The sequence below is a fragment of the Parasteatoda tepidariorum genome, unplaced genomic scaffold, assembly GCF_043381705.1.
Source record: "Parasteatoda tepidariorum isolate YZ-2023 unplaced genomic scaffold, CAS_Ptep_4.0 HiC_scaffold_1212, whole genome shotgun sequence".
Classification (NCBI taxonomy): Eukaryota; Metazoa; Arthropoda; class Arachnida; order Araneae; family Theridiidae; genus Parasteatoda; species Parasteatoda tepidariorum.
This window is the reverse complement of record NW_027261355.1, coordinates 3,328-14,474: the sequence shown is the minus strand read 5'-3', so window position 1 is coordinate 14,474 and position 11,147 is coordinate 3,328. Positions and strand designations below refer to the sequence as shown.

At 28.7% G+C, this 11,147-nt stretch overlaps 1 protein-coding gene across 1 annotated transcript; it reads left to right on the top strand.

Moving 5' to 3' along the window:
- The first annotated feature begins 6,508 nt into the window (after positions 1-6,508).
- Positions 6,509-9,313, top strand: LOC122272835 (uncharacterized). The gene is made up of 3 exons (XM_043056851.2): positions 6,509-6,631; positions 7,686-7,799; positions 8,772-9,313. Exons 1-3 carry the CDS (start codon positions 6,516-6,518, stop codon positions 8,923-8,925), a joined length of 384 nt encoding a protein of 127 aa, XP_042912785.1. The 5' UTR covers positions 6,509-6,515; the 3' UTR covers positions 8,926-9,313.
- The last annotated feature ends 1,834 nt before the right edge of the window (positions 9,314-11,147 follow it).

The window sequence follows — 11,147 nt, the reverse complement described above, 5'->3', positions numbered from 1 at the left end:
CAAATATTTACCGCACGGTAGACAAAAGATCGAAAAGATGCAAGTTTTTGGTTGGGAGGGTGGGAGGATTTGTAGTGAGGGGGAAGAGAAACAGCAAAAGGTTTACGAAAGACAGTAGTATGGAATGAATTATCATTCCGAGTCACAAGAACATCTAAGAAAGGAAGTTTTTGATCAGACTCTAATTCAAAGGGTGAACTGAATGCAAGAATCAATGCTGTTCATGACATTAAGGATTTGTTCATAACATTAACAATTATTTTCCTCTAACAAAGCAAAACTGTCATCAACGTATCTTTTATAAAAGGGGAAAGTTAAGATTTTGAATAATTTACTCTCAAAATAATGCATATAGATGTCACTAAGTATAGGGCTCAAAGGATTTCCCATGGCAAGCCCATTGGTCATAGGGTAAAATTTGTTGTCAAACGCGAAAGTATTTTGTTGTAAACAAACACGGGTAAGGTTAGCATATTCATCGACCTCATATTGGGAAAAATGATATTCCGAAAGTCTAAGTTTTAGGCATTCCGAAGCCCCCTCAACAGGAACATTAGGTTTACCATTAGGTTACCATTAGGTTTACCATTAGGTTACCATTAGGTACCAAATAACCATTAGGTTTCAGATTTTTAATTTCTTCAACAAACTCAAGGCAATTTTTGGTAGTAAAAGAATTATTACCAAGGAGAGGGGAGAAGACAGAAACTAAAAATTTTGCGAGTTTGTAAGACGAGGTACCAATGTTGGAGACAATTAGTCTAAAAGGAGTGCCAACGTTATGTACCTTAGGTAAGACCAAAGGTACATAAAGTTGGTCTTCCTCTCCATGTAACGCAAATGCGGGTTAGTTCCATCAAAAAGTCCTCCACGAAAGCAACTTTTTCCTAATACTCGATCCAGGAGTTCCTTTGTCTTCTGGGCTGGGTTCAAAATTACAAAGTTACGGAGATTAGAAGTCGTAAATCCAAAAATTGGGTCGGCTGTTCAACGACGGTTATACAATAAAATTATAAAAATCCAACTCTGTTGTTCTCGACATGTTTTGTTTGATATCTTATACTATAAAGGCAGTTTGATTTGCATAAAGTAAAATCATTCAACACACGCAATGAGAGAATATATGTATTATATAGCTTTTGTATGAATTAAGTGTAAAGTAAAAGATACAATTGAAGCTTAGGTAGGTAGGTATTTGAAGGTTATGCTATTTTTAAAATATTTTAAGAGGCGCCATTTTAAGAGGCGTAAAAGAGGCGCCATCTCCTTAACTAGCGACATTTAATATTTTTCTTTGCTATGGAGACCATTGGTTTTACCAAGCAAATTAAACATTCCAGCATTCCCGTTGTGGGTTATAAGGAATCAAAAAAGTTGAAATTTCACAATTTTAAGACAAACGCAAAAATGGTGGTAATGTTTCCAGCAATAACCGCCTTCACTTCACAGCCAAACTTGTTTCCATCGTCTTAAAGCTGGGTTCATTTCAAAACTCTGCCGGAGATCGAACCCAGACTTTCATCATGACAACTTTAGTGTTTTATCCACTCTACTATCGATTTTACAAATTTTTACTAAAGTTGATATTTAAATTTTTTCATAAAATCACTTAATAAGTAAGTGAATAAGTGAGTCAGTTTGTTTTGCAACACTGAATTAAAATTATGATAGATAAAATAAAGTAATATAAGTAAAACAAATTAATAAATAAAATTAAGAAAATAAATTAATATATGAAATTATTTATCTTCAGTATAGTGTAGTGGGAAAGTGGAGCCCATATTTGTCCTAAGTATAGATAAACTCTTTGAGAAGGCTTAAATTTAAAGAGTCAATTTCCTAAAAGAGGAAGTTTTTAAAAAGAAAATATTAATATCCTCCCTGTTTTTATACGTTTTACTTAAGGCAAAGTTAAAATAATTTTTTCTATGTCAATTGTATCCTTTGAATAAATAAAAATGTATGGAGGAAATCAGTTATTTTAAACTTAATTCTGAAATGATCATTAATATTATTTTTTCTTACATTTGATTTAGAATAACCAACTTTTAAAAATATTTTCAACAATACTTAGCGTTGAAACTTTTACAACAATAAAGTTATAGAGAGTTACATAAAAATTTTAATGCAAGATATAATTTAAACAATGGTTCACATTGTTGCAAACGAAGCATCTGTTAGTTCGATTAAAAAAATTTTTTTTTACTCATTCTTGTTTGAAATTTCTCAAATGCTGGTTGTCTTCTTGTGAGATTAAAAAGTGAGAATTATGGATAAAAGCGATTTATATCGTTTTGCTATTTTGAATCATTGGAGAAAGGAGAGGGAAAAGTATCCCCGACCTAATCGTAAGCATAAAAAAATACTGTTAATGTTTTTATTATTTTATTGATATGGAACTAGAATAGTGTTAAAATGATATAAAACTTCTGTACAATGATCAACATTAAACCTAAATTTAAAGAAAATTGTGGAAATTTCATAAATATTAAAAAAAATTTAATTTTTTTAGACATTTAGTATAAATAATACTTTAGTAAAACTCAGAAGAAAAAAAATAATGGATAATTTAATAAAACTTTTAAAATGTTTTTTTTTAAAAAAAAATAGGTAATCTAATTTAACTTCTTTGCTGAATGGCATTATTAAATAAAGAATAAGAGGCAAGTTCAAATAGAAATTTAGAAGAATAATAGGTTTGAGTATAGAATAGAGTGCCACTAAGATTTGGCACTGTAACCTGAAGCTTAATATACTGAATACAAAATACTATTTTATTTTCCTGATATTTCTATCCCGATTTTTTATTTCCTATTATTCTCGAAAACAGAAAAAATCTCACTGTTTAATAATTTTCCCTGTTTTCTGCAAGAACTTGAAGAAGAAAAAAAAACGCCAAAATAAGTGGGTCACCCAATTGTTAACTTTTACCGAGGAATATAACGATAATATAGATTTTATGGGTAAAATCCTAGAATAACCCACCTCTTGGCGACTTTCTGAAATCTCGCCAAGTTGGTGATTAGTACTGGGATCAGCGTTGCTTTTCGATTATTAAAAAAAATAATAATTATTATTACTTAAACAACATTAACAATTTATTTAAGCAACTAACAATTAAGTAATTAACGATTTTTTTAAACAATTTATTTATTAAAATTCTCCTAAATATCTTCCGGAAACGTAGTTTGGCGATATTTAAAAATATCGCCAAGGGTTGGGCTATTCTAGGATCCACCCTATTTTATGTTTTTCTATATCTTATAAAAGCATTAAGAATAAAAAATAAAAAATAAATAAAGAAAAACAAAAGAAATATTACACTAGAAAGTAATATTTACCCATTCGAGTGTTTTAAATGCACGCTGAAAGAATGTGGTGTAATAGTATCCGAATTAGATGTTCAAAAGCTATGAAAAATTGTGTGTTATTTCAAGTTAATACCGAAGGAGCGTTTGCACACACGTTAGAGCACATAGCTAAATCTAAACTCCAACAAATGATAAAGCTTACACCAAGCTCAGATGCTTTCACTCCATTTGTGAAACATTTTCTCCAAACTTTGCCTGAATTTGGAAATCGTCAAACGATAGATACATTTTTGGTTAACAATCGATGAGAGAAGGTAAAAGTTTGATTTCGATATTGAAATGCCGAATGAGATGCTGAACAGTTATGAAAAGGTATGCATGTTTTTATCTGTAAAATAAAGATAATCATGTTCTCATAAGAAGGTGTAGTCAAATCTGACAATTAAATTAAATAATTTTATGCTATTTATTTTCTCTTAGCCTAGGTTTTGTTGAGTAATTATTTTCTCTGTGCTTTGTTTATGTTTGATTCACAAACTAATTTTGTTTTAAGAAATATTGTATACATAAATCCTAAATTTATAACTCTTGTTTTATACTGTAATGTCACTGAAACATCCCTTATTCTTATGTGTAATTACCCTACTGTAATTATAAATTTTAGTTCCACTGAATAGCAAAGGTAGTCGTGGCCACTTCACACCAAGAAGTGTAAAAGAACATTCTTTGTGTTTCACTACATTAGGAACTATTCTCGGTTTTTGGTGTAGTAGAAAACCACTTGGTGTAAAAAAGTTGCCACTATTTTCAGTGTTAAGTTGCACTAAATTTTTTCCAGTGTAGTAATTAAAAAAAATTTTTTTTAATGCTTTGAACAAAATATTTTTTTATCCTTTTTTCGCTTATTAATAATTAATGTGTTTGATAAATCCAGACATTATCATTTAGAAACTATGTTTTATTTCTCTGTTAAAGAAATATACGTGACAGTTACAGTTTAAAGAAGCAGTTTAATTAACGATGCAGTCTTGTAATTTGTTAGAATTTTTTTTCTTCTGTATTTGGTACAATTTTTGAATGTGATACAATGTTTGATTGTATGCTACATAATCAATCATTGTATCACATGATTGAATTATGATGGTATCATTATATCACATGAATTATTCAGTTAATTATTTTATTAAAATGTTCTTTTTCAAAAATATGTATCTTTTTCAAAGAAGATTTTCAACCTTTTTAAGTGAATTTAAATATAAGTTGTGAAAGATTGTACGTACGGTAGTTTGTTGAATTTTCTTTTATTACTAAATTGAAGAAACATTCATTTTAAAACTTATTTAAGCAAGATTTATTTTCAAAACTATGTTTTATTCAGATTTTATTTTAATCAATATTTTAGCATATGAGGATGGTAGCGAATTCGAAGATGAATTCGAAGGGGATGATTTTGATTTGGATGAGATTGAGGAGTAAGTAGTTATCCTTAAAATTTTTAAGCTTTTGTCATTATTTTCTTTCTTTTTTTCAAAAAAGTATACCCTTTTAGAGTATCTGAAATATTTACACAAAAAGCAAACACACAATTAAAAAACAATAAAATGAATGAAATACAGTCAAACCTCGTTATAGTGAACATGGTTTATAGTGAACTCCCTTATATAGTGAACGTAATGTTCGCTCCCTCGCCTTACTGTACACATATAATATTATTTTTTGTTTATATAGTAAACCAAAAGAAGAGAGAAAATTGGATATTATGAACTTTTTTTTGTGTTCGACTGATTTTTTCTTCTTCATTTTTTGGTAATTTTGAAATTTCTACATAAAATACATATACCGATATTTAATACCTTCTATTGAGTGGAACGTGGCCATAAGCATATTTTCTTGTTTGCTTCTTCTATCTCAGTTTCCCATACCTAAGTAAAGGTCATCCTTAAATTTTTTGTACTCAAGACGAAGGGTAGTAAAAAATAAAAGTTTATTACATATTGCTTTTTAATCATTTTTATATTTCTTTTTACTGGTCATTTATTTAAATAATGTGTAATAAAAGGGAGCAGTTAGGGAAAAAAATAGTTAGTGAACTCACTGTTTGAATCGAAATTTCGGACCCTTGAAGGTTCACTATATAACTAAAGGTTTGACTGTATAACTAAAGTACTAGAACTTACCTTTGGATTTATACACATGTCTGCGATTTTTGTTAATAATTCGCAGCAATAATTCTAGTGACATAGCGAAATATGCAAATTTAAAATTGAGGGTGCAAACTTTTAGCCGCCCTCTTGATTGAACTATTAGGACCACATTTTGCAGATTATTTTTCAAACTTTGAGGNGGAACGTAGCCATAAGCATATTTTCTTGTTTGCTTCTTCTATCTCAGTTTCCCATACCTAAGTAAAGGTCATCCTTAAATTTTTTGTACTCAAGACGAAGGGTAGTAAAAAATAAAAGTTAACAAATGTTTTTGTTATTACATATTGCTTTTTAATCATTTTTATATTTCTTTTCACTGGTCATTTATTTAAATAATGTGTAATAAAAGGGAGCAGTTAGGAAAAAAATAGTTAAAATTTTTCCAGTGCGGATATAGTGAACTCACTGTTTGAATCGAAATTTCGAACCCTTGAAGGTTCACTATATAACTAAAGGTTTGACTGTATAACTAAAGTACTAGAACTTACCTTTGGATTTATGCACATGTCTGCGATTTTTGTTAATAATTCGCAGCAATAATTCTAGTGACATAGCGAAATATGCAAATTTAAAATTGAGGGTGCAAACTTTTAGCCGCCCTCTTGATTGAACTATTAGGACCACATTTTGCAGATTACTTTTCAAACTTTGAGGGTAAAAAACTCGAAACACAATTGAAAAAAGACATATTCAGAGAATGCATGTTTTTGTGTCTGATTTCTGTAAATTTAATTATAATATGTATAAATTAAATGGCTTTATAAGGGTGAACCATTAGTTTACATATTAGTTGGAGAAAATCCGATATTTAGATCAAAAGTTTTTAAGAAGCTCATTTTTATTTTGCACCACACTCTAAACCTAAAGAAAGTCTGGAAGTCACATTCAATGATCACTTAAATCACTGGATGTCACACAATTTGTTTTTATTAAAAATCTATTAGCTTCTGAAATATTTAAGAAAATATATTATTTTTATAATTTTAGTGGTGAAGAGTATATGATAGAGATGAAAGCTGAGGTGCAAACCTCTGATGAGGTTGAGGATGATGAGGTTGAGGATTATGAGGTTGAGGATAATGAGGTTGAGGATGATAGAGATGAGGAGTTCATTAGGTATAATTATTAGTTTTTTTCTTTTCTTAATCGTAGTTTAATATTTTAGCTAAAACGAGCTTCAGCTTTTTTTTCCGAGCTTTTTTTTTGACGTATTTCAAATAGTACTTTCGTAACTATTTTAGAATAAAATGTTGACATAAAAATTTAAATGACAAAAAGTCTGCCGATTAGATTAAGTTTTTTTTTAAAATCTCTATGAATCAATGGCGCAGGTGATTAAAAATAAATTTATTGCACATGAATCGAATGAATAAGTCCGTTTATTTATAAAATTAAATTCTTCGCTTTGCCAAAAAAAAAAAAGCATTTAAGTATTTTTAAACAGTTTTAAGTACATTAACTTTGCAAAAATTTGCTAATTAAGATAAAATAATTAAAAATACAAATGCTAAAGGAAGGATTAAGTCACTGGTATAGAAGTATCACTTCTGAAAAGGATTCAAAATTCGTAAAAAACTAAATTTTTATGAAGTAGTTAAAGGTCTAAGAGATCTAAACAATTCTACACAAGAAAAGACGTTTATTTTGATACAAAATAATTTTAAAATGAGTTACATCAGAACATACTTGTTGTAGATTTAAACTCTTTATTTTACTGTTTTAATGTATTTTCTTCATAAACATCATTCATTTTTCCATAGACCATTCTCAATGAAAGAATTACCGAAAAAACAATATGAATTGAATAAAAAACAAAATCTTTGTTCCATAAATTTTAGATTAAAAAAAAATGAATGTGGTTAATAACTAAATGGCAAACATACTTTTTTTAACTGTAAAATATTTTTAGATATTCCATAGACACAATTTTGGAATTTACTTAATATTGCTACTTTAACTATCACTCTTACGACGATCTACATGCTTTTTTATTAAATAAATATTTAAAACAAGTATTTAGAGTAAATACTTCCACAAACATTTTTAAAACATCTAATAGTTGGTTAGTTGATAAATATATTTAATCTTTAACAACAAACTTATTAAACAAAAACACTATATTGAACTTGTAAGTTTAATGTTTCTTTTTTCCTTTATTTTTCACTTTTAGAGATATCTTTACTTACCCAACTTATTTATTCACGGAGGAAAAGATTGCAAAATTATATAAGTTGGATGCAGTACATGATAAGGACTCCATCGAATATGGCATTGAGGACGAGAGGTATTTAAGCTTTTTGAAACGCTTTAAATATAGACATTGTTTTAGAATATACGTAAAGTAATAATTTTCATTTTTGCTCATTTATATATACATATATATGCAAAAAGTTCTTTTTGTTATCTAGAATCATATTTTAAACATGTGCAAATCCGATTCGTGTAAATCCATGGTTAAAAAATTCTATAACTAAAAATTAACCACCTCCAATATTCAAAAAATATTTTTTTAATGAATGTGAATAATTTCACTAAAAAACCATCGAATACAAATTTTGTATTTAATCTTCACCCTTTTATTTCTTCAAAATTTTGAATTATCCAGTATAATATATTATTACCTTGCGCAAGTCCAGTATTCGGGCCAATCCAAAGTAACCTAGAAATCATATGTGGTTCTATACTTCAGTAAGAATGTGCCTTCAAAATATATCCCATTAATGTCTATTTACAGTTTAATTTCATATTTTGTCATCTTCCAACTTAGTTACGAAAATATATTTAAATCATTTTTGCAAGATGTTCATAAATAAGCGACCGTTCTCATTTATCGCTTTATGTTTCCATTTCTGTTTTATTTTGCGTTTTTCTTGATTTTTTGTGTGATAATATACTATTTAAAAAGTTTTTTTTGGTGCTCTTTACACTATTGATGTATTTTACTTTGGCTAAATTGATTAAAAAAACTAACAGAAAAATCATTTTGAATATTTTTAACTGACTTTAAGCAATTAAATTCAAGAAAATGTGCACAAAACAATAAATCTGAAAAATAAAATCTTTCGAATAAATCCATCATTTGACCATTGAAAAGCTTAAATTGACTTTTTTGGAATCTGTGCATTAGAAAATTTCTCTGGTTTTAAACGCATTTTAATCTAAACAAAAAGCTTTTTATTTAAAAAAGAAGCTGCTGTAACAGAACAAAAAATTGCGTTGAGTTTCTAATAAAGTGAATGTTATTTTAAAATTTTAGATTGAAAAGTCGTGATTGTCCTTTAAGAGAGGAAAGAGATTTTTGGGAACGAAGCGATATTGAGCTAACAATCAATGAACAATCTGAACAAGAAGAGCAGGGATGCTTTTGCTTCTTCTCTCGAATGTTCAGGAGATTGTTCAAAAGAAAATAAATCACGACTTGGTCTGGAAGTAAATCACAACTATAACACCTAAAAAGTTGTAAATCTTTCTTCCTGTAGAACATGACTTTCAAGCATAACACAACTGTGACTCTTTAACAGCTGTGAATTATTTTTCCCAAATTCGTCTTTCAAATAATTACATTCTTGTGACTCTTTAACATCTGAAAATTATTTATCAAGAGTTTGACATTCAAATAATTACACTAATGTGACGCTCCACATCTGTAAATATTTTTTTTATCAAGAATTTAACTTTCTAATAACGATATGCTGTGACGCTTTAACAACTGCGAACTGTTTATCAAGAATTGGGCATTCAAATAATTATATTGCTGTAACTCTTTGATAACTAAGAACTATGTATCTAGAATTTGACGTCCGAATATCTGTATTGATGTGACTCTTCAAAATCTGTAAATTATTTATCAAGAATTTGACAATCAAAGAAATATATTGCTGGCGACAACTGTGAACAGTTTCTCAAGAATTGAATATTCAAATTACTGTTATGCTTTAACAACTCAAAACTGTTTATCAAGAATTTGACATTCCAATAATTTTATTACTGTAAGTCTTCAGCACCTGCATAATTTGTGGGAATTTGACATCAAATAACTATATCGTTGTATTGCTTTATCGAGTGCAAACTGTTTATCACCAATTTGTCATTCAAATAATTATGCTGCTGTGGTGACGCATTAAAAAGTGCAAACTGATGATCAAGACTTGGACATTTGAATAATTATATTTCTATGACTTTTCAATATCTGAAAATTGTTAATCAAGAATTTGATACTTAAATAATAATATTGCTGTGATATTCTTAACATCTGTATATTTGTTTTCTAAAGAAAATAAAATATGTGTCAAGTTCAAAGTATGTTTTATTTATAAATAGAGTAAGACATGCATCTAATTTAATATTATTTACTAGTAAAAAGGGATAGTATGCATTTCATATCATATCATGACGATATTTTTTCTACAAAGCACCATTATAATTATAAAAAAGTACTACGCCTTAACATTGGATCCAATTATAAATATTTATGATATTGTAATATGAATATATGATATGCAGAAATACTTTGTAAAACCACTTTTCCTTTTCTTAGGGAAGAGAAACTGTCCTTTTAACCTATAATTTCGAATCGATCAGACATATCGTTCATGGGCTGCAATAGTGGCACAACTCAAAAAACATGCGTTTTGGACTAAGAACGGGTGTATATATGAAAATACACATTCTTTCAGCAGCAATACTTGCACAACTCATAATTCAACTTGAAGGCAATCTTCGTTTATGCAAACGAAAGCATTTTTTATGCATTTTGCTTAGCAATGCAATGAAACTTTAAACCCACTTATCTCAAAACTTGATATTTTGAGTTGTGCCGCTTTCCACCCCATGAGCGATATCGTTATAACGTATTAAACTACAACACCAAGCCGCAAAATTGTAGACAAATTAAGGGTCACACTTTGGGGCATAATAGAATGCACCCCATGCAATTCCGCAGAAATGTATTAGAAACTTGATTTCCTTTAAAGGAAATGTCCACTGTCTTGCGATTAAACGCCAAATTGCTAATCACAAGAGCGCTTCAATCAAAACCCCGCAGTCTGCCATACTGTATGTAAATCAAAAAGGCAAATTATACACTAAATATTTTTTTATTACAGAATTAAACCCTTTTTCTTACAGTATGGTAATTTTAATAAAAATGTTTAGAATTATCACTCTTAATATTCTCCTTTATGTAAAAAGTTTTGGGAAACTGGGAAAAATTTGTGAAAGTTTCTTGTGTTCTGTAATGTAAGCAAATAGGATGCCAAGCCGTGAAATTACAAATGAATCAGTTGGACCACAATAGAGCCTAAATGTTATGTCATTATTTGCATTATAATAGAAGAATATATGTTACTGCTCTAAATATATATATATAACGGACATAATCTTCTCTTACAATTAACCTATAATTTTGAAATTCGAATAGATCGTTATAAAATTATAAACTATCATTCTAAACTATAAAATTGTAGATGAATTAGGGGCATATGAGGGTGCGCCCTATGCAAATATGCGGAACTGACTTAGAAGCTTGATTAACGCTATTTGGGATGCTTAAATCAAATACAAAATATAGGCCTTTTAATAATAATTAATCTTTTTACTTACATTGGTACTACAGATCAGCCCGGAATTTGAA

Bases quoted from the DNA above. Each gene is read 5' to 3' on its own strand.
- LOC122272835 (XM_043056851.2), top strand. From the start codon at position 6,516: ATGATAGAGATGAAAGCTGAGGTGCAAACCTCTGATGAGGTTGAGGAT. The intron at 6,632-7,685 runs GTATAATTATTA...TTTCACTTTTAG, and splicing joins AGAGATGAGGAGTTCATTAG to AGATATCTTTACTTACCCAA. The intron at 7,800-8,771 runs GTATTTAAGCTT...TTAAAATTTTAG, and splicing joins TATGGCATTGAGGACGAGAG to ATTGAAAAGTCGTGATTGTC.